At 40.7% G+C, this 24,834-nt stretch overlaps 1 protein-coding gene across 4 annotated transcripts in view; it reads left to right on the top strand.

The window, feature by feature from the left end:
- LOC129248559 (probable nuclear hormone receptor HR38) overlaps nucleotides 1-14,619 on the top strand; it is a 41,889-nt gene extending 27,270 nt beyond the window's left edge. For all 4 annotated transcript variants that reach the window (XM_054888154.1, XM_054888155.1, XM_054888152.1 and 1 more), the window contains one exon: nucleotides 14,319-14,619. In XM_054888154.1, the coding sequence (XP_054744129.1) occupies nucleotides 14,319-14,575 (257 nt within the window). In that variant the 3' untranslated portion in view covers nucleotides 14,576-14,619. The remainder of the gene's footprint in view (nucleotides 1-14,318) is intronic.
- The last annotated feature ends 10,215 nt before the right edge of the window (nucleotides 14,620-24,834 follow it).

Raw genomic sequence — 24,834 nt, 5'->3', positions numbered from 1 at the left:
TGGGAAGGACCTCTCTGAGCCGTTTGATACCAAAGGAAGTTTTAGACAGGGTGACTCGCTGTTGTGTGACTTCTTTAACCTGATGTTGGAGAGCATCGTACGAGCCGCAGAGCTTAAGCGCTCTGGTACAATTTTTCATTGGAGCGTACAATTGTTGGCGTATGCCGATGATATCGACATCATCGGCCTTAACAACCGCGCTGTTAGTTCTGCCTTCTCCAAAGTGGATAAAGGGGCAAAGCAAATGGATCTGGTGGTGAACGAGGACAAAACGAAGTACCTCCTGTCATCAAACAAACAGTCGGTGCACTCGCGTATCGGCACCCACGTCACTGTAGACAGTTATAATTTTGAGGTTGTAAACGACTTCATGTATTTAGGAACCAGCATTAACACCCATAACAATGTCAGCCTTGAAATCCAACGTAGAATCTCTCTTGCCAACAAGAGCTACTTGGGACTAAGTAGGCAATTGAGTAGTAAAGTCCTCTCTCGACGAACAAAACTAACACTCTACAAGACTGTCATCATGCCCGTCCTAACGTATGGCGCAGAAGCTTGGACGATGACAACATCCGATGAAGCGACGCTTGGAGTGTTCGAGAGAAAAATTCTGCGCAAGATTTTTGGACCTTTGAACGTTGGCAGCGGCGAATATCGCAGACGATGGAACGATGAGCTGCATGAGCTTTACGACGACATAGACATAGCGCAGCGAATAAAGATCCAGCGGCTACGTTGGCTGAGTCATGTCGTCCGAATGGATACAAACGCTCCGGCTCTGAAAGTATTCGATGCGGTACCAGCTGGTGGTAGTAGAGGAAGAGGAAGGCCTCCTCTGCGTTGGAAAGATCAGGTGGAGAAGGACTTGGCTTCACTTGGTGTGTCCAATTGGCGCCGGTTAGCACGAGAAAGAAACGACTGGCGCGCTTTGTTAAACTCGGCCAAAATCGCGTAAGCGGTCATCGCGCCAATTAAGAATAAGAAGAATGGGCCTGTATTTATGAGGAGCTTGTTCATGGTAGAAATACACTCAAAGGTTTGTCATTGCCTGAACCTACGTTTTCTCTGTGAATCTCGAATGGTAGTCACGCACCAACCCATTCGACTACGGCGGCTGCTATCCATTTGTGGAACAACATCAAGACACACACTACAAATAGGAGGATGAGCTCGGCCAAACACTCAAAAGTATATACATGTATATGCAGGGCCTGTATTCCTTTAAGTAAAGAGGATTGCTTTTTCCTGCTTTGGGAATAAACCTCAAGCACCCCACAAATATCGTTCTGAACCATGCTACTACAAGATGGCTTACCTTTTGGAGCACGGCTGGGAAGATTTTACGCAGTCGAGCCGATTTAAATGGGTCGAAACTTTGTATAGCCCATTCTATCTTGTGAGTCGTAATTACGTTCGCCGGGATGGCTTGCACAATATGTTTTCTGGGTTCGCTATCTATAATGTCCGCGCACCTTGGAAAATGTGTGTTGACTAGGTTTTCAAGAGAATCCAACAGAACCCTTTGTCAGCAAATTTGGCTAATTTATTGAATTTATGTACTCTACGCCTTTGTGTTCCTAACTCCACGCTCCACCAAGGAGGCTTCTCCTTCCGCGTATTTCGTATAGGCGGGCAGGATCTTTTATAGGCTTTAACGAGGGTAGTTGCAAACAATTCTGAAGTGCAACGTGTGACCTGTATTTCCTGGGTATCATTAGTGTTTTTGATAGTATATCCCTATATAGGCCCCATTTCGTATTCTTAGGATTTCTAAAGCATATATTTTTATTTTTTGAGCGAAATAGAACCTGAAAGCTTATGTATCTGTGATCAGAGAATGAAAGTCTACTCAACACTTCCCATTCCTGCACCATAACATGATTGCTTGTGTAGAGTGCTAAACCAAGTACATTCGTCGAGATTGGTCCAACATATGTTGGTTCTTCACCTGTATTAGGTATTTCTAGGCTACTCTGAAGATTATAGTTAAATAGTGATTCACCTCGGTCGTTTATGTCCGCACCACCCCAGACCGTGTGATGTGCGTTTGCGTCAGTTCCTACCACCAGAGCATGCTTCTTTCTGGTAGCTGTTTCTACCAACTTCCGAAGCTCTATCTGTGGGCTTCTTCCTCGAGTGGCATATAGCAAGACCGAGAGAGTAACGTCTCATTTTTGCAGCCCTCCAGCAGCGTCTCGTCTGAAGAGATGTTATGATCAATATAACCATTTTTGAATATTATCGCTGTTCTTACATTATTCTTTGCAATCGAAATGTAGGTGTTGTAGTTATGTGACTTTGGACCGGATACTATGCTGCTCGATGCTATCCATGGTTCCTGGACTAGAGCGACATCTAGAGCCAATGTAGTCCTGGCCTCCATCAGAAGTTGCTGGTTCTGTCACACTCAACACTTTCCAGTCGTGGGTGCGTTCAGCTCTGCGTCCATTTTCGTAAATACGGTTTCCAGTACTTTCCACTGTTCCTGCGACATTCTCCCTAGCTTGTCACTACAGTCAGTGAGTACCACTATAAGGTGTTTCTGGGCAATTTCACTGGCCGCTGCCGCTGCTTTCAACGTCGTAGGTCTTTCCTCCTCTCCGTTTTTCGGTTTAGCCATCTCGTGCTTGTGCTTCTGCTTTTTCGATGGCACTGAGGTCTCGCTATCCGCAGAACACTGTCTCTTGATGGCTAGTTCTTCTTCAATTTTGTTCGCATACTTCGGATTGGAGGCTGCGAACTGTGGTTTTGCTGCGTAGAAGGCCCGTCCATTTCTTATCTCCTCTCTGGCCCAAGCCAACCTTTCCTCCTCTTACTTTGTCAGGTTGGACTTGATGCCAAATCGGTCACAAACTTTGACCGCGGTCTTGTACCGAGTTTTGGCCTCCAGCTTCTCCTTATCGGGCGTGATCCTTGGCCTGTTCTTGCTATCCGGAGCTGCACCATTGGACCCAGCCGGAGAACGCTGAAGAGCCTCTTCCTTATTTGTGCTCCCGTTTTTTTTGTGGTCCGAGTCTTCGGGGACAACGGCACCTCCGCGATGGCACTGCGTATGTTTGGCAGTAGCATTGCGACCACTAAAACCTGCTCCCGTTACAGTGGAAATTTTGTTCCTTAAGTTATAGTATGGATATAAAAGGGAATTGAAACGGTCCACCACGGCAGCGCCCCATGCCGTGGCAATGCCACAGTTACTCCCTAAAGCGACTCGGTGTTAGAAGGAGCTGTTGAAATACAACCGACAGCTGCAAACCGTCTAATGGGCACGGTGTCGCATAACACCCTGGATTAGAGGGTGGACAAGGATAAAAAATAATGTGATGACAGGGGTTTAGGAATAACAAGGAATCTTTGTCGGTACGGTGGTCTTCGCATCACAGAATAGCCACCAAATACGCCGTAAAACGGATGGATGGCTAGCCAATCCCCATATGGGGCTTCCCTTTTAGTTCGTGTTGAGTTGGTCCTGATGATTGGGGGTCAATCTACCACTTAAGGCTCATTCCCGCGGCAAGGATACCAATATGGTGCTACAAATGCTGGGCGTTCGACCACGTATCGAATGCATGCAAAGAAAAATACCGTACGGAGCTTTGCAGATGGTGTGGAATGGAAGGACCCCTTGCAGCAACGTGCAAAAACGGTGAAAAATGCGTGCTCGGCGACGCAGCTGGAAGGGTCAAATGCCCTCGATATCAGGAGGCGGTACTCAAACTTTAAGCATGAAGATATTGAAACTTAATACCAACCATTGTCGAGAAGCCCAAGACCTACTACAGCAAGGGCTTGCTGAAAATAATGTGGATGTTGGTCTTTCTTCCGAGCACTACGAAAACGTCTAATCTCACAGTTGGATGTCGGACTCTGAAAATTTCGCGGCAATAGACCTTGTATTGGTATTTGATCTGGTATTTGCAGACGCGTACCTGCAAATCGAGTAAAGTGGAGGATCGACACACGCATCGTGACCTCCGGCCATAATAATAGAAATGCAGGAGGATGGGCGAAGCTTTGGAAAATGGAAGACGGGACAAAAATGGAAAGAAACGGCCTTGAATACCGAGAATTTTAGGTCGGCATGGGATGATGCCTACCTTCCGCCATGAGTGCGGACGGTATGGCGGAACATATAACCGCCCAGATAGAAGCCGCCTGTGATGCATCGATGTCCAGATGTAGACATACTGGCAAACGCAAACCTGCCTACTGGTGACCTTCTGAAATAGCTGATATGAGAAAAGCCTGCAAGGCGCGAAGAAGATCAACAAGAGCGCGTCAACGACCAATCTGTAATGGCTTCAGGCAGAGTATGCGCACGACAGCAGGTGCTGAAAAAAGTAATAAGAGAAAGCAAAAATCGTTGCTTTAAACAAATGCGAGATGGTGCAGATACTGACCCCTGGGGTCTGGCATGTAAAACGGTCATGCAAAAGGTAAAAGGGCCTAGAGCACCGCAGCCCACGTTTCCACAATTAGTACAATAAATAGCAGTGGCGCTTTTTCCCCACAGGGGGTAACAAGCGACGAGGAATATGACCTACATAATGCTAATACAAGAATCATGGGTATGTCACAAGCGTATCTGTGGCCTAGGCGCTATGTCGTGGGGAGAAATACTACATTGTGAAGGGAGTGTGAGACCGCGAGATTCTATTATCATGCCAAGGTTGATCCAACACTCGATGTTAAAAGAAATATGCTCCAGATATATCATTGTTGCAAAAATAAAGTACTGGAAGATTGGGAACAGTGTCGAAGCTATCATAGTTTCGTCCTACCAGTCTACGACTCTTTAATGCCACCTCCTTCGAGGGAGCTAAGAGAAGTAGTCAAATATGCAGAATCCAATAATCTGGCGCTAATAGTGGGCTGTGATGCAAATTCACAGAACATTCTATGGGGAAGCAAAAAATGCAACCTTAAAGGTCTGAAGTTACAGGATTTTATCCTGTCATCTGATTTGGTCATTCACCAAAAGGAGACAAGAAGTGATTGATTTAACACTTACCAATAGGTCAGTTGGAAATCAAATCAACCGATGACGAGTTTTGGAAGAGGACTCTCTTTCAGATCATCGCCTTATCGAATTCCGACTGGGAATTGATACAATATCAATACCTTCCGGTAGGAATCTTCGAAATATGAACTGGGACAGGTATGGTGATTTTGTAACAGAGCGATTACCAAACCTGCAAAAACTCAAATCAATAGAAATGATTAAAGATGCTACTGAGAAATTAGAAGGTACTTTAATCAATTGCTTTGACTAACTGTGCCCACTCAGGCAAAGTAGACAGGAGAAAGCGGTTCCTTGGTGGAACCCTGAACTGTCAAAACTTCGTGTACGGTCCAGAAAACTTCTTGATAAAGCCTTAAAGACCGAAAGAGAAGAGGACTGGACCTATCATCGACTTACACAGAGAGAATAAAAGAAAAAAGTACGGAAAGCCAAACTTGAATCCTATAGAAGATAAGAGTTTATTAAGTAGAAAAACGTTACAATATTTATGTTATCGCACAATTTACAGAATATGATATAAATCTTAATTCTACATCATTATGTTTATATATTTATCACAGGTTTCGGTTTTTTAACCGATTTTTTCTTTTTTCGAAGGAAAAAACTACTATGAAAAACCTCCGCTTTACATCTTACAAGCTAGGGTTAATCTATACGCATTTAAGTACCACGGCCTAATTGAACATTAAGAAAGTTCAGTTATTAACAGATTGTCCGAAAAACTGGAACGAATTTTGAATCTTTTAGTCAAATTTTGTATTTGATCTGACAAAATCTTAGCTTTTGATTCATCATTAAGTTTTCTGGTGGAGAAATGCCATAGGAGTCGTAGTATCATTTTGAGCACCTTATTTTGGCAGATTTGCTGTTTCTTAACATGTGACTTTGCGATATTACTCCAGGCTGGACAGGCATATAATATTATTGGCTGAAATATAGACTTATAAATTATTAGTTTATTTTCATCACTTAAGCCTGAGCGTCTATTTATTAGGGGATATAACATTTTAATCGCCAAATTTGAATTTGAATTTGAAAAGGTCGAGCCAAGGAGCACCAGGAGATTTGGTGGCTCAGGCTAAAAAGCCCATTGTATTTAAAGCTCTGGAAAGGGGGTAGATAGTCAAGGAGGGAGGGAGAAAAGTATCAGAGAAAGAGATAGGAAAGAATAGAAACAGAGATAGAGATAGTTAGTCCTGTGAGAATTTTCCAGATTCCTTGGCGAATCTGTAAATATCCTCCAGTTTTAGAGAACGAATATTACCCATTCCCATGACATCGGAACCCAATACCCGTAGTCGCGCTCTAGCAAAGGCAGGACACTCACAGAGAAAGTGCTCAGTGCTATCCGCCTCCTCCAAGCATGACAGGCATACCGGGTCCTCGATGATTCCAATGGTGGTCATATGCTGACCCCATGGGTTGTGTCCTGTAATGATGCCGACCATCAACCGAATGTCTTTCCTTCTAAGTTTTAGTAGAAAGTTTGACAGTTTTCTGTTCGGACTTGTCACAAAACACTTTGCAGTTCTGCAGCGTTCTAGACCGGACCATCGCTCTTTATGTAGATTGCCTACATAATCGTTGATCCAGTTCTTGATTCCTGCGGGACTGATTCCGATTATTGGCTCTGGCCCCTGTGGGGGCACCGCTGATCCACGGTTGGCCAATTCGTCGGCAATTTCGTTTCCTTGAACACCGGAGTGTCCCGGAACCCATATAAGTACAAGCCTGTTTTGTCTTGCGACAGAATTAAGCTTCTTCTTACATTCTTGAACAATCTTTGAGGTTTGCTTCGCGTTCTCCAGGGCCTTCAATGCAGCCTGACTGTCACTGAAGACTCCAATCTGTTTCCCGCTCCATCTCCTCTCGATTATCCATTCGGCTACTTTTAGGATGGCAAAAACTTCTGTTTGGAAAACAGTTGCCATTCCCCCCATAGCGTAGTGATACTTATTACTATCGTTTAAGTACCATCCGGCTCCAGACCCTATTTCAGTCTTGGACCCATCGGTAAAGAAAATATCCGTCAAACCTCCCTGCAAGCCTCCTGGATTGCTCCATTGCTCACGCAATGGAAATCTGACATCAAATTTCCTTCCGAATGAAACTGTGGGTATCAGGTCATCTTTAGGTGCCAAAAACAGTGGACACTGCTCCGACAGCAACTTAAAGATTTCTCTGTGTCCCGAAGTTCCATCTTCGTGCCAGAGACCATATTTATGGAGTCTGCACATTGCTTTTATTGCTTCCTGTTGTATCTTAAGATCCAGGGGGAGCAAATCGAGCATAGCATTTAGGGCATCTCCAGAGGTTGTACTCATGGCACCCGTGATGCATAAACATACACTTCTTTGCAGCCTGTATAGTTCCCGGATTGTGGACTTAACCATGCTCCGTCGCCACCAGACCACAGAAGCGTAAGTGATGATTGGTCTGATAAGTGCCGTGTATATCCATAGGACCACAGCAGGTTTCAGACCCCAAGTTTTGCCAAAGGCTCTACGGCATTGCTGAAAAATCTTCAATGCACGATTCACCTTCAGTGAAACGTGTGTCTCCCAAGTCAGCTTCTTATCTAAAATTACTCCTAGATATTTAACTTCGTTGGAAAGACCAAGTGTCACACCTTTCAGTGTTGGAAGACTGAGTCCATCCAATTTCCGTTTTCTCGTAAACAAGACTATGGTTGTTTTGTTCGGATTAACGGAAAGACCTTGTCTCATGCACCAATCATCGATTTTGTCAAGAATCCTCTGCACTTTCGTGCAAAGCCTCCTTAAGGATTTATCCGATGTTAGCGCACAGACGTCGTCCGCATATGCTTGGACATGAAAGCCGAGTTCCTGCCAAATTTGCTTTCTCCTGTATGCACTTTACATGATCGCAAAAAGATACTTTTTTATCAAAAATCACCCCCAGATATCGTACAGTATTGAAATTTCTGCATTAACGTCGAAGAAATGAGGGAAATAGCGATGCTTTGTAAGGTCCTTCATCTAGACCGCTCAGTGAGACTGGATTCCATTCATACACCATTTCCAAGTCGGAAACGTTAAATACTCTACTCGAAAACCATTTTCGGGTTGTAGAACACTCTCTGAAGTAGAGAGTGGCATGAACAATAACGGTAGAACCTCTAGGTACATCTGGTATATTGCTCGTCGGATAGTGACAAAAGAGTCGATAAGGTTTTCATTGTCTTCCTTTGAGAACTTTAAGTCCCCTGGACCTGACGGAATATATCCAGCAACAATTAAGAAAGGAAGAGACAGGCTGATTGAGGCCCTGAAAAGGATTTTCACAGGTTGTCTTGCACTTGGTTATATACCATCCCAATGGCGACGCGTAAGAGTAGTATTTATTCCGAAACCAGGAAAAGACGATTACTTCCTAGCAAAAAGTTTTAGACCAATCAGTTTCACATCGTTCGTGTTGAAAAGTCTAGAACGAGTGGTGGAGAAACCTATTCGAATGGGGGTATTGCCGAGAAGTCCAATTAGTAGAAATCAACACGCTGAAGAGAGTGGAAAATCATGTGAATCAGCCTTACATGATTTTGTTAGCAAGATTGAAGCCGGGCTGGAAGCTGACGAATACACAATGAGCGTGTTCGAGGACATTGAGAGGGCTTTTGATAATGCCACTTTCGGCTCGATATGTTCTTCTACCGAACGATACGGAGTTAATCAAACCATTGTAAAATGGATATATTCCATGCTCTCTGAGAGGCTGTTAACCGCTGGTGAGAACAGTGACGAACTAATCATCGTCAGGGCCAAGCAAGGATATCCCCAAGGGGGTGTTCTTTCTCCGCTGCTGTGCTGCTTGGTAGTAGACTCTCTACTAGCGGAGATACAGGAACTTGGTTTTTATGTCCAAGTATATGCGGACGATGTCTGTGCGCTAACATCGGATAAATCCCTAAGGAGGCTTTGCACGAAAGTGCAGAGGATTCTGGACAAAATCGATAACTGGTGCACGACACAAGGTCTTTCCGTCAATCCGAACAAAACCACCATAGTTTTGATTACGAGAAAACGGAAATTGGATGGACTCAGCCTTCCAACACTAAAAGATGTGGCACTTGGTCTTTCCGATGAAGTTAAATATCTAGTAGTAATCTTGGATAAGATTCTTATTTGGAAGACACCTCGGTGGTCTGGTAGCGATATAGCATGGCTAAGTCCACACTCCGGGAACTATACAGGCTCCAAAGAAGTGTTTGTTTATGCATTACGGGTGCCATCAGTACAACTTCCGGCGATGCTATAAATGTTATGCTTATGTTATGATTTGCTCCCCTTGGATCTTAAGATATAACAGGAAGCAATAAAAGCAATGCGTAGACTCCATAAATATGGTTTCTGGCACGAAGACGGAACTTAGGGACACAGAGAAATCTTTAAGTTGTTATCTGAGCAGTATCCACTGCGTCTTAAGACGACTTGATACCCATAGTTTCATTTGGAAGAAAATTTGATGTCATTGCTCACGCAATGGAGTAATCCAGAATGTATTCAGGGAGGTTTGATGAATATGTTTTTACCGATGGGTCCAAGAATGAAACAGGGTCTGGAGCCAGGTGGTACTTAAACGATGGTAATAAGTATCATTATGTTATGGGGGAAATGACAACTGTTTTCCACACAGAAATTTTTGATGTCTTAAAAGTAGCTGAATGGATAATACAGAGGTGATGGAGCGGGAAACAGATTGGAGTTTTCAGTGACAGTCAGGCTGCACTGAAGGGCCTGGAGAATGCGAAGCAAACCTCAAATATTTTTGAAGAATGTAAGAAGAAGCTTAATTCTGGCTTAATCTCTAAAACAGGCTTGTACTTATAAGGGTTCCAGGGCACTCCGGTGTTTACAAAACGAAATTGCCGATGAATTGGCCAACCGTGGATATGCGGTTCCCCAACAAGGGCCAGAGCCAATAATCGGAGTCAGTTCTGCAGGAATCATGAATTGGATCAGCAATTATGTATGCAATTTAGGAGGATATTTTAAAATTTAGCAAAGAATCTGGGAAATTCCCACGGACTAACTATTTCTATCTCTTTCTCTATTATGTCCTATCTCTTTCTGTCATACTTTTCTCCTTTCCCCCTTAACTCTCTACCCTCTTTCTAGAGCTCTAAATACAATGGGCTTTTTAGCCTGAGTGTTTCAGGAGCCACCAAATCTCTTTTCAATATGACCTAGAACCAATTGCAAACGTGCTTCCGGTGACACCGAAAGAAGTGCTAAACACACTAAAACGTGTAAAAGACTGTAAGGTACCTGGCCCAGATGGTGTTCCTAACATTTCACTTTAAGCCGCGATACGGGCTAAACCCCACACATTCGCCAACCTATACAGTGCTTGCCCTTCCCGAAGCGATGGAAATTGCAACGCTTGGTACTGCTTCTTAAACTAGGCAAGCAACCTGACCAACCATCTGCATATGCGATCGCCTGCAGGAGAACCTAGAAAGCCCCAGGGGATTGATGAAAAACAGTTCGACTTCCGACGAACAAGGTCAGCAGTGGACGCTATCCGAATAATCACAAACATAGCTCGGGAAGCTATCAGCGGGGGAAGCACCTCCATGAAATATTGCGCAACCATCACATTGTATTTAAAGAATGCTTTCAATTCGGCAACATGGCCTAACATACTGCTAGCTCTAAAACTTTTGAAAGTGCCATGTTATCTCTTGCGCGTCATCAGAAGCTATTTCAGCAACCGTATTCTACAATACGATATTGATAATGGGCTGAAAAAGTATGAAGTTACTGGTGGGGTACCTCACGAATCGATCTTGATACCAACACTTTGGAACGTTATGTACCACGGGGTCTTAAAATTGAAACTTCCCGATAAGGTAGAGATCATAGGATATGCTGATGATATTGCGTTGGTAGTTGTAGATAAGCGGCTAGATCAGCTGGAAGCAAAATATAACGATGCAGCAGCATCGTTGATGACTCAGTAGTGTGGGCTTGGAGCTGGCAGTCCAGAAAACAGAGGCCATGCTTATAAGCGCGCGGAAGTAAAGAGGGATTATGAGAATCATGGTTGACGGCCATGAAATATTCCCCCAGGAAACGATGAAGTATTTCGGAGTCATGCTCAACACGAGTCTAAGTTTCAAGCATCATTTGGCAGCAGTTAATTGTAAAGCAGTGGCTGTTGATGGCGCACTCACAAGAATCCTACCTAACATAGGTGGTACGCAAGGAGAGAGGAGACGACTCATATCGACTGTGATGGACTCTATCGTATCTCCATCCATGCGATGAATTTGTATCACCTATAGGGAGTAAAAGGAGTGAAACAGACCGTAGTAGAAAAGGCGGTAGAAAGTACACGATCGATGGTCGAATGGCAAAGACGTAGGGGTGAATCCACCAAAGGCCGGTGGACTTACAAACTTATATCAAATCTTGAAGGGTGGATGAATATGAAGCATAACAATATTGACTACTACCTAACTCAGATACTCACCGAACAGGACTGATTCCAGGAATATCTACACCTTTTCCAGCTGGCCGACAGCCCGTTTTGCCCGAGTTGCTCGAATACAGTTGGGAGGGCAGAACATGTGGCCTTTCACTGCAAGCGTTTCAGTGAAGAACGAGCAATGCTGGAGAAGGCATTCGAACACCCGCCATCCTACACAAGATTTGTCTAGGATATAGTATGTGCTCGACAATCACTAAATGGGACGCCGCAAAAACATTCGCGGCTATAGTTAGGATGAGGCTCAACCACATTGACGGGGAGAGGAAAACCCAGAAACGACAGCAGCAGTTGCAACTGAATAGGGGGAAAAAACCTTATAAATAGTTTATGATATAGTCCATTTGTTTGTTATTAAGTGTATCTTTGCAGTGGAGATGAACTGTTTTAGACAAACCAACGACAGATACAGAGTCAAACATTCATAACAGTTCCAAACTGAAGACAAGACAATAGTTTGTGAGTATCGGACTATTGCTCATACTCTGATGTTTCATTTCCTCCACAGCCTCTTGAAAAGGCTGTGGGACGAGTGAATACTATTGATAGCGTAAAGTCTCCATACGCCCACAGAAGGGAGAACCTGGACGCAGGAACCTGTTGTATCAATAGTCATAAGCGCGGCTCCTCCTTGAAGATATGCTAACGCGTTCCCGGGGAGGACGAATGTTATAGTGTTAAAGTTCCTCATTACCATTTACCATATGAGACCGGATGATGAAGTTCGTTGAATTATTAAGAATAAGAATCTGGGACCATTTACAGTTCTCCTTATCGTCAAGTTGTTACTTTTCAGTCCAATTTGCGAGACAAAGACTGCAGTGTATTCAGTTGTGGGAACCAGTTCTCGCCCCTTAGATTTGGTTCGTTTTAGTTTAACGTCTGCTGTGCATCGGAAGCACTATTGTCAGTTTCAGCGCTTTGCTTTCTTTCTCCTGGGGTCGTCTTCAATTGGCTTCGTAGCATACTGCAATTGCGGGCTATATGTCCGGTCTTACCGCAGTTGTAACACTTTAAATACGAGCTTCTTCGTCTTAACTGAGCAATGGATTACTTTCCTCATGGTTTCCGCCATCGAGGTAGGCTCTTCAATATCAACCCGATGGACTTTGTGTACTGGCTTGCTCAAGAGAGCTGCTGTTTCCTGTGTCAGCGCAAATTACACTGTTTCAGCAAACGTCCCCTTCGGTGTTGAGCATGCTGCCCATTTTGTGTCTGTTCTTACGATTTCTTCAAGGATAAGTAGCTTACATGTTTGTAAAGGTATGCCTATATCATTGTCTATGTACTCATCGGTCAATTTGGTGCCGATTCTCGCTAGTTCATCGGCCCTGTAGTTACCCACAATGTCACGGTGCATTTGCACCTGCGAGGCTGTAAACCAGGAGTGAGCGGTGAATGAAATATATCATGTTATCAAGGTTTTGGTTCGGTGAGCTATAGGTGGCGACTATGACAATAGTTTTTCCATTCAGCGTTTGACGTTCTGCAATACAAACATTGCCAACTGGTGTGACTGTTGATGAATTTGACTGAGACTGCCTTGCAGTCATTTCCATGTTTGGTGTGACGATATTTACGTTATCATCTTGATTGTGGTAGATTGCCACACCGCCAGTTTTAACGTTTAGTCGCTTATATTTGATGACGCAATTGAAATTTGGTATACTAATATCCTCGTTATCGTTTAATCAAGTTTCGGACAAAAGTACTATACTCGATTTGCGGATGACAGAGGCTGTTAAATCTGCGGAATGTGCTCGTAGGCTCTGACAATTAAGAGTATATACAGATAGCCCTCTTCTCTGAGTTATGAAATCGATTATTTGTTTATCCACATTTTCCAGTCTATTTAACGATAGTCTCCGGAATTCATCTTGTAATTGAGACATACTGACTGATGCTCGTCGACCATGGTAGAATCTAAAATCATTTCCGTTCGTTATAATCCACAAGCTTACAATACAAGTGACTCGTGATAAAGCAACGTAAACTAATGATTGCGAATGTTTCTTTATCATATTCGTAAACAACTTCAGAATACGTGCTTCCCTGAGACTTGTGAATGGTCGTCGCATAAGCACAAACTAATGGTAAATGTGATCGCTTAGCGTTAATTGTTTTGTGTTGTTAAGCGGGATTGTTGATGTGCATCGTCCGATTGGTACCGCTGTTTTACTGATATTATGCGCTGCAACATGACCAGCAACTTTTTTTCTGATTTTTTCTCTGTCGCGTAACATTATGATGTATAGCTCTCCTTCTCTTTCTCTCTATGTTATATATCTGTATACTCTGTCTTACAACGAAGCTTATGTCTTAGGTATAGAAAATGTATAGCTCTCTTTCTCCTTCTCTCTACGTTGTATCTTTTTTTCTCTCTCGCGTAACGAAATCTCTAAACGTTATATTTTTTCCAATTCACTCTCCATTCTCGCTCAAATATCATACCGCCGCTAAAGAAGTTTCACTTCAAAAAAAAAAAAACTTGAGGAATTTATAAAGGACCTAAATTAACATGCGGTGGCACAAACTGTGACTGTCTGAAATGAAATACCATTAAATACAGGTTCAAAATTGGGGTCATGTTGTTGAAGTTATTAATGAATAAACACCATTGCTAATTAATATTCTGTTAACACAAAACAAATCTATTAATAGTTTATATACTCTACTTAATATGTGATGTATGTACATACATAAGTAATACTCTAGCCAATATGTAAACAAGTTCCTCAATTTTTCTTCTCTCTAATTAAAAGTAGTAATCAAATTGGTTTCTTTACAGAGCGCCATGGACTTCAAGAACCTGGAAAAGTTGAAGATATCCAATTGAAAATCATTGAAAGCCTTAAAGATTATGTTATTTCCAATCCAAAATATCAAAGAGGATCGTATCATTTTAGTCGCTTACTCGGAATACTACCTGAATTAAGATCACTCAGCATGCAAGGTTTGCAAAGAATTTTTTACCTTAAGATCGAAGACTTAGTTCCAATACCTACGGCGATTGACAAAATGTTTGTGGCTAGCTTGCCATTTTAATGGAAGTGTAATTAATATACACATTGTACCTGAAAATAGAACTGTGCCAGAGTAATAATTAAATAAAAACGTTAATACTTATATTTTGAATCTTTAACGATTGCGCTTTGTTCTTACGCAGTGGCGGCGCTAGGCGTCGGCGACGTCGGCCACCGCCGGCGGCCTCGCGCCTGAGGGGGCCTCGCAGAAAAACGAGTTACATACCTATTTATTTTCGTTTCGCCAATCATCCTGGCTTCGCCCTAATGAGTGTTCTCACACACACTGCTCGACACGATATCTGTATATGGTGAAAATGTTTGTAAGTAATGTGTGTGGCATTTATCATTTATTTATTTATTGAATTCATGGGTGTAGGTAAACCTATAAATGCAATAAATAAATCAGTTATACGTGCAAAAGATCTTAATTTAGCATATATACAAACATAATGTGTGTGTGTGCTCTTCATTATGAGCGTCCGATACCAATATCGTATTATCCGGTAGTGTTAAAACGCTCGATTTCGCGCACGGCGCACGAGACTCTGGACGGGGAATCCCCGTGTTGTTTAGTTTATTTATCTATACATCATTTGTCTGTGAGAGTAATTATCTTCATACGGCAACTTGCAGACTCGCAAGCGCAAAGTTTCTTTTTATTTGTTATTAATTTCATACCTAATGTTAAGGTAAGTCAATATCAACTTTTTAACGACTTTAACGATAGTATATTACAATCCAAGGCCAGAAAGTTGGATTTCCTGGCGGGTGTGAGATGGTGGCCGAGATGAAGCCGAGGATATCCAATATTCTGGACGTGGGTAGTATACTACTTTTCTTGATCTCCCGCCGAAAGTACGTACTTGCAAGGATTTACAAACGCGAGGGAGGGGGCGGCGCCCGACTTTTGCAAATCCGAGGCTTAGCCGGGGTATTTACTGGTCGGGGCGCATATCAATAACTCCGAAAAAGAAAATTGTTGACAAATAACATTATTATTATTTTAAGCAAAATGGTATCGTTAATATAAGTAACTTCAATATTATAATAATATACATAGTAACAATATCACATTCTTATTAATAATTTTAATTAAATAATATAGAAAACATTTCATACTATTATTTTTTTAGAACTTAAGAATTATTTTCCTTATTACAATTACATGATGTGATATTGAATACGCAATTACTAAAAGTGCAGTGTTCAAATTTTCTATCACATTATATACTATATTTTCTTTCACGTGAGCTATAATTTTACTAATAAAAAATTTATCTGGAATATTAAAATCTTAAACGCTATTGAGAATAATCCAATTGATTCTGTTTTCTTCAAATTAAATATTTTGATAACAAACAGGTTATAATGCACCGACTAGTATTGTAAGGTTTCGTGTTGAGTTATCGGTTCTACAGTTAGTGCGGCCGCACTAGCATGTATATTACTGGACTGCCGGCCACGAAAGTCTTGTAATCTGCTAGAGCGCGCTGCGGCTCGAGCAGGCCTCAAAAGTCGCTCTTCCTGGAGTCAAATGCGGCCAGAAAGAACGTACTTTCGGCGGAGAGATCAAGAAAAATTATTTCGTCAAAATCAATAGTTACCTTTATTTTTTATAAGTCGTAAATACTCGTAATATTAATTAAGAAATATATTCGATTTTATATTTACCTAGATAAGTAAAGTACCTACCTACTTATTTTTAAACCTGCGCTAGTGTTTTTTCTCGAAATAATAGTAATATTATATTTCGCTTCTCGATCAATGCCTTCGAGTATATTTTGTATGCGTCAAAATTCGTAACAATTATTTTCACAGAGTTCTTTTTTCATACATACCTACATCTCGTGCGGTGTTCCTACAATAAGTAGAAAATCATATGAATGAATAGGTACCTACAACGAATTATTTCACTTCTCCCTTTCTGATAATAAGTTGTTTTTGCATTACGTATTCAAAAAAAATAAGTAGGCTGGTAGGTACCTATTTAACTTTGCCTTCTTAATAGTGACTATAAAACAAAAATATTCGATCTATGGCATGTACGTACATACATATACAGGGTGGTCATGGATAAAGTGCAAATACGAAAACCATAGATTGAGACCATTACCATTGAGACCATCGGCCCGCGACCGATCCAGGTGGCACTCTTAGGGGAGGCCTATATCCAGCAGTAGATGCCTACCGGTTGAGATGATGATGATGATACAAAGTTGGCAGCTGTCTCGTAAATTTTGTATAGCCGTTTTTTTTCATTTCCGACAAAAATTTTGACAAAAATGTTCCGGGTATGTATCGTAATCCACGGTTTTTGTATTTTCACTCTATCCAGGACCTCCCTGTGTAATAATCATCAACCAGCTCTTATAATCTGTATCCTGTAAGATTGAGTTTTTACCAAAATTAACTAAAAAATATTTAAGGTTATCATGTCTGGAGGACCCAGAGATGTAGGGAGAAAATGGGAATCCGGTGCATCAAAAATAAAAAGAAAGGCTAAAACGGTTATATCCAACCAAGCTCTGAGTTCCAGTATGATGAAATTTCTTAAAAAGCCTTATTCAGGTGCCACTGCTTCAGAGTCATGTGATGAATCTTTATTTTCTGAAACAGAATCAGCTACAGTTCAATGAAACGTTTAGTCAAATTTCTGATACAACTTTACCTTTAACATCGAGTGAATCTGCTGTGACCCAAATTTCTGAATCCAATAAAGAGTTAGAAAGTGAGTATATGTGTGAGTCAGAAAATCAAGAGCAAGAAGTTCATTTAAGCGAGCCATTAATAGACCTAGATCCGGGGAAGTGGGTATTGCCACTAAATTATGCGCAGCGCCATGACTTAATTCAAAACGGTCCCGATCAAGACCTAGATAAATCTGATGAAAATTGCCCAAAAGACCAAAGTAAAAGACATTTTTCTAAATTTCATTATACTAGAAAATTGAGTAACGGCGAAACGCAACATCGCAGATGGTTAACTTACTCCAAGATAAAGTTCATAGCTTTCCATGTAGACTTTTTTCACATTTGCAGACAGAAAGAAGGATGTTGTGATTGGAAGGATCTGAGCCGGATACTGCAAAGACATGAATAAAGTCAAGGACACATGGAGTGCATGATGAAATGGATGGAACTCTTTAAAGGAATCAAACACGGTAAAACAATAGATAAGGATAACGAGAGATTGATTAGGGAATCCCAAAAGTATTGGTATAATTTGTTTGAAAGATTGATAGATATAATAAACTACTTGGCCTCACACAATTTGGCGTTTAGAGCTCATCGAGAATCCTTGAAATTGAACGATAGTAAAAATTCTGGCACTTTTCTAGACTTAGTTAAGTTGTTATCTAAATATGATCCGACATTACGGGAGCATATGAAACGTATTAATGAAAAACAACTTAATCAACATTATCTGAGCCACGACACCCAAAACGAATTAATTACTTTAATGTCTAAATTAGTTATTAACGAAATTATACCGGAGCTGTGAAGAACATTTCATTGGGTTTATTGACAACAGGAGAGTATTTAACAAAATCAACATTACAAGAACTGGAAAGAAATGATCTAGATATCCAAAACTGTCGAGGACAGGAATATGAAAATGGCGCCAATATGGTCGAAATTAACAAAGGTATCAGAACAAGAATATAAATCCAAGAGCATTCTTCACACCATGCGGATGCCGCAGTTGGAATTTACTTTTGATAGATGCAGCTAACTCTTCAACGACAGCTAAAACATTTTTCGGCTTTATCAATAAAATCTATGTGCTGTTTTCAAAGTCAAGCAAGCGTGGGAGATAGTAAAAAGTAAATTAAATTTGACTTTATAAACTCTGTCTGAAACGAGATGGGAGAGTAGAATCGAAGCAGTAAAAGCAATATTTTTAAAATTTGATAATGTCATCGAAAAATAAAACTGATGATTCCGAAACTCTAAGCGACAGTGAAGCAGTCCTAAAGGAAATGTCAACTTTTGAGTTTTTTGTTGCATTACACGTGTAATCAATATAAGTAAACTATGGCAATCGGTTCAAGTCAACTTGCAAGTCGCTATTGATACTTTACGTTCATTTTGTAGCTGGATTCAAGAATTCCGAAACACAGGATTTGAAAAAAGCGTAACAGAAGCTAGATTATTTGTGGTGAAAAGTACTTATGACATTCAGTCTCAATTTAAGGAAAAAAGAATAGCCAGGAAAAAACGAATGCTTAGTTACGAACATACTGACGAACCAGTTGAATCTCCTGAAATGCAGTTCAGAGTTAATTATTTTAACCCTAGAACACACACCCGGGTACAAATGTATCCACTTCAACTTTGAAGTGTTGTAACTTTTGAACCGCTATACCTCTATACCGCTAAGTTCGGATCTAGGAAGATTATTTAGTTTTGAGTTCAAATTCAAAATTTGAACCAGATCGGACCATTGGTTCAGGAGCTACAGCCTTCCAAACACATTATATACGTAAACACACACCCGGGATACGTTTGTACCCCAATCCGTAAAAATCCTCATAATAATCAAAAAAAAAACATTTTTTATATTATTTTTTTATTTGAAAAATTAAAAATATTCATTTCACACATTATATTATTGACTTTTATTATAAAAATTATAAAAATGCATCTTATATCTAAGGAAAATCATGGCAAATAGAGCAATTTGTTGATGTGACCGAATGTTCAAGACACATTGGCTTCTTACATTTGGCGCACAGCTTTCTGGTTTTTCTACGGCGTTTTTCCTCTTGTGCGTAACATAAATAGCAAGATCCGGACACAGGTTTTGGCGTGCGCGCTGCGGCAGATGTTGATGCTGCTGCTGACACCATTGATTCCAGCGGTCGGTTGAAATATGCTTCAATAGCAATTTTAGTCGAAAAATTTCGCGTCACTTGACGATTTATGGCTCTGGCTTCAATAATGGGCATACACAATGCTTCAGCCAAGCTGCGCAGGATCTGCTTACGCTTGTTGTTTGTACTCCAAGGCAACATAGGGTTATTCAAATCGTAGACAATGTAGGCTGCAAGAGCTGTAATGTCCAACATGAACATCGCTAGTGACCATCGTTTTGTTTGTCTTTGTGTTGGATATTCCGCAAACATTTGGTCCATTCGATGAACACCACCTTTGGTACGATTATAATATTCAATTATTTCAGGTTTCCCACTGTCAGCTATTTCAGCATCATTATGCATGGTCGAAAGCAAAATTACTGCTTTATTTTTTTTTGGGAACATAAGAGCACATTGTCACATTATTTTTGAAGCCAAATGTCGTTGAACCAATTGTCCTGTTTTTGTTCTGCTTCATTTCTTGAGGAATATATGATTTGTTTTTGCGCAAAGTTCCAACGATCGTGAGTTTCCAGGTGAGAAGCAGTTCTGCAACTGGCAAGGTCGTAAAAAAATTGTCCATTGTAATGTTTCGGCCACTTCCTTGGTATTTGGCAGACAAATTCTTCACCACTCGTTCGCCTTGGTTCGTTTCCCTACCAGTTTCTGCTTGGCCAGTATATATTTGTCCGTGCAGTGGATATGCATTTGTGGCATCGCAAATCCACCAAACCTTGACACCATATTTAGCAGGTTTTGACGGTATGTACTGCGTAAACCGTGTGCGTCCACGGTAAGGAAATAATTGTTCATCAATCGTCAAGCATGAGCTGGGCTTGTAATGTGCAGCAAGATTATTGTTCATCATCGTCCACAACTCACTGATCGGTGCTGCTTTATCAGTTAGTAAGCGTGTTGCACGAGTGTTTTTATCGTCAAATCTTAGGAACCGCAATATCGAACAGAAACGGCTTACTCCCATTGTGGCGCGATATAAAGGATAGTTTTTGACGCTCCATAAATCTCGAACATGTTCTCCATTGCTATGGTTCGCACCAGTCATAATAAGTATGCCAAAAAATGCATACAGCTCTGTTATTGACACAGGCGTCCATGACTTAGAAGTTGTGTTTGGATGCGCATTGCTGTAAGCATTATAAGTTTCTTTTGCTAACTTATTTGTGTGGCGCATAATTATGTCAGCCATTTCAACGTTCATGAAACATTTGAATGTTTGCTCATTCATGTTTGCTCAACATTTCAGTGCATCTAGCTGGTCCAGAACGTTCTCTTATAATATTTTGTCTGAGTACCTGACGACTTACATTTGGTTCTTTCATCCACTCAGTACCATCACGTGCAACAAATTTTTCGCCACTAGCAGGTAATTCATTATTTTCTTCTACTTCTTCTTCTTCATCGTCTTCTTCATCATCCTCATAGTCCGCATAATCAGGTAATACTTCTGCGGCACTTTGCGAAACTTCAGCATCGTCATCAGCAATTTCAATGTCATTGAATTGAATTTCTTCTTCATCTTCTGAGTCAAAGTCATAGGGAGCGTCATCGTCACAAATTTCATCAAATAAAGATTTCATATATGATTCTCGCTGTTCCTCAGTTAGCCTGCATAATAAAAAAAATTAGTATATGTTTACATTGTTGCTTATTTTACATTTTTTACCATCTATATGCTGCACTTGATAAATATTCGTTTCTTCTTGAAGTCATTTCGTATCCAGTTATTTATAGTTTCAGTTATATTTATTTTCACTTATATTTTCACTTCTTACACTTTTGAGCACCAAAACAATAATGAAAATATCAACAGGCAGCATTTATAATAACACCTCGTGTGAAAACAACCCTTGCAGCTGCATATAAAATACAAAAACCAGTTATACCAGTGTATTTGCTACCTACGTACCCATACCTTGCGCGACCTTTTTGCACATATCTTTTGAACCAGGTAGAATATTTCAATGAAATAAAAACCAAAATGTGTATTCGTTGTTACTCTACAAGTATATTATTATAAATTATATTATTTTGTTTTGCATTTATCAGGACAACAACAAAAACAAAAATCCACTGTTGCATGTCCTGACTTTATTTGCCCATATCGCTGGAACCAGTAGGAATATTCGAATGAAACAAAAGACAAAATACTTGTTATATATTAAAATATACATTTAAAAAAAAATCATAGAAATCGGTTGAATAAGCGTTAAAAAAACCGCAAAATAAGGTCCCGGGTACAAACGTATCCCGGGTGTGTGTTTACGTGGTATTTTCTGGGTGTGTGTTCTAGGGTTAACACAATGGTCGATGCTATAATAGTCAATACCGAATGTCGATTTACAGCGCTCAATGAATATTTTGAAATCTATGCCAAAAGAGGATATTCTCAAACATTGTACTGATTAGGTACAACACTTCGGGAAGGCGAAAACAATGACATACAGCCTTTCGAACTATATGAAGAACTTCAGCTTTTAAAAAATAATTCACTAGACTCTATCAACGACGCGAAACAACTCATCCAACACATTTTAGAAAATAATTTAGAAGAAATATATCCAAATGTTTATATTACAATTAGAATCATGCTCACAGTTCCGGTCAGCACAGCTTCCGCTGAGAGAAGCTTCTCAAAGTTGAAATTGATAAAAACCTATTTAAGAAGCACAATGAGCCAAGACAGACTATCCGCGTTTTCAGTTCTGTCAACCGAAGCTGAAATAGCGGCTAGACTTAACTACGACACAATCCTGAAAAAATTCAGTGAGGCTAAAAGCCGAAAAGTTCGACTATTTTAATTTCTGTGTGTAATTATTTTTTGTCATCATTTTATTAACATTAAAACTCGTTATACTCATAAATTAATTTTACGGTTTTTTTCACTGCGAAGTAAAGACGTCTCGCGAAGTTGATGTCCCCGACGTACACATTTGGTCTAGATACATACATTTTTTATTTTTTTGCTCTGTCTAAACCGTTAGCCTTCGCGTTCTCTACCTAACATTGCATATTTTTCTTTTTAGCGTTTAATTATTTTCTTAAATTTGTATTGTTTTCCCCTAATTGGCAAAATTGCCTTTTTAATTGAGTAAGTCGATTACTTTGTTTTGTTCTTCACATTTGGACGTGCATTTAGTTCCCACTTGATTGGCATGGTTGGTGTTCAAAGAGTTTTTGCTACTTACAAAGGTATGCATCAGAGAGCTGCGTAGATGGAAACATTGAGTAATGTTGTTTTCTTTTCTCGCAATGGAATGTCAAATATTCTTTTTTTCAATTATTATCTCTGACTAGCCGAATGTGTGGTATTTTCTATTCTCTACAAAAAGTGAGTGTAAGCGTTGTTCAGCTGATTTTTGTTTATCTCTGTACACAAGTTCATTCAAATAGTTACATACATATATGAAAACTTTAATCGTTACAAGAAAATGGAAGTAAATTTGGCAAAATGTGCAGCATTATAAAGAGTGTATAAACGGAGATGGTCATTCAATAGGAAACTGAAGAGCGCACGATTAGTATCATATGTAGACCTGTGCACACTTGGAAAACTATGATGGAAGGAAAAGGTGTAACTCTCTCTGCAAAAAGACTGAGATCACAAGCTAGTCCCAAAGCGCTAAAGCAAGGAGCTTCAAAATTGCTGACCCAAATAAAATAGAGTTAAATCGCCACAAAAGGTGCCTCCCGCTGAAATCGGAAAATGGGAAAAGTTCAGAGGAAGAGAAAGTCCCCGAAATCCAGGAAGAACACCAGCTCGTTTCGCCCTGAAGGTTGAAGGAACGACATACGCGGACATGTTGTTAGCCGTAAAGGCCACCACTATGCTGAAAAAATCGACGAAAAGGTCAAGATGATGCGTCCAACATAAAAAGGTGGTCCGCTCATTGAGTTGAAGCTGAACGAAGACAGAGAAACACCTAACTACCAATCACTTTGCTTTGCCGGTGTGGCGGAGAAGAGCACCTGACAGCTAGCTCCAAGAATGCAGAAAAATTCGAGCTAAGCGATGGAGCACACAAGGCTGGCAGCACTAAATGCCCTCGCTATCAAGAGACGGTGTCGAAAACTCAAGCGATGAGGATCCTCTAACTCAACATCAACCACTGCAGAGTCGCCCAAGACTTGCTTTGGTAAATGGTTCTTGAAAAGAAGGTTGATATTGCTAGATAGCAGACTCCGAAGAGCAAGCTGCGATCTACGCGGTAAACGATAAAGTTCCCCGGAGTAAGACATAACTACATAGCAAGGTATACACGTAGATGAGGATGAACGGCATATATCTGTTACGCACCTCCAAGGTGATTTATTGAAGATTTCACTTCAATGCTGGCGGTGTTGGAGCTTGAGTTCAGGGGGAAGCGGCGAAAGTCCGTTAACATCAGAATAGGCTATCACCAAATAACGTCGAAGAAGGCCATAAAATACCTTGGCGCCTGGATTGACTGAAAACCTCCAGAGAGCATTTGATTAATGTCAGTTCCAAAGCGGTAAGAGTCAATAATACTTTAACACGAATTCTCCCTAGTATAGGAGGGCCCCTGCTGTCAGAACGGTCACTGACAATTAGGCGCTGGCATCAGCGTTAGGAGCTGTCTCAAACCGGGCGTTGAACATTCAAACTCATTCTGTACATCGATGAGTGGCTTACAAGAAAGTAGAGGGACCTTACCCAGTTACTGAGCGCACATGGCTGGTTCCAAGAATACCTGCATCGGTTTAAGCAGGCGGACACCTCTTTCTATCCAGACAAAGCAGCGAGACATGTTATTTTGTACTGTGACCGCTTTAAAGAAGAAAGAGATGACTAGAAATATTTTTAGAGCATCCAAAAGCCTTTAGGTTGCCTCCCCAGAAGAAGAGTAGGGATTGTTTTAGTGGCTACACCATTCACCGCAGTAAACGACGTTGCTGTAAGTGCGAAGGCATTTTGAACCCTCCAAAAACAAAAAAAATATGTGCTAATTCCACCGATTTAGAAATGTCACACTTTCTTAAGTGTGGTTTTATTCATAAGGTTCGCCATGAATTGGAAGTATTAGGCGGTGATGCAGAATATGTTACAAAACACTAAAAAACGTTCTAACACCGTCTGACCTGCAGAATTTATTCAACAATTGCAAGCGATCATTGACGATGGCTCTCCAAAATCAATGAGGGCCCCTAGGGAGGGAGCTTAATATTTCTGAGGGTTATTATATTAATATAAAAATATAACTTTAATTATTATATGTTTACCTCTTCTGTATTGGGGTAAGCACACGTGTTAAAAGTGTTTCAGATCCTGATCTAAACAGAGATGAATCTTCAAACGCCGTAAATGGAAATATTAAATGATTAATTGGGTTTTCCGTTCAGTTCTACAGAAGCTTTTTATTCCAAGCACAAATAACGAGTTAATG

The sequence above is a fragment of the Anastrepha obliqua genome, chromosome 5 (genome assembly GCF_027943255.1).
Source record: "Anastrepha obliqua isolate idAnaObli1 chromosome 5, idAnaObli1_1.0, whole genome shotgun sequence".
Lineage (NCBI taxonomy): Eukaryota > Metazoa > Arthropoda > Insecta > Diptera > Tephritidae > Anastrepha > Anastrepha obliqua.
Note: the sequence above shows the minus strand (reverse complement) of the source record. Positions and strands in the feature narration are given on the sequence as shown.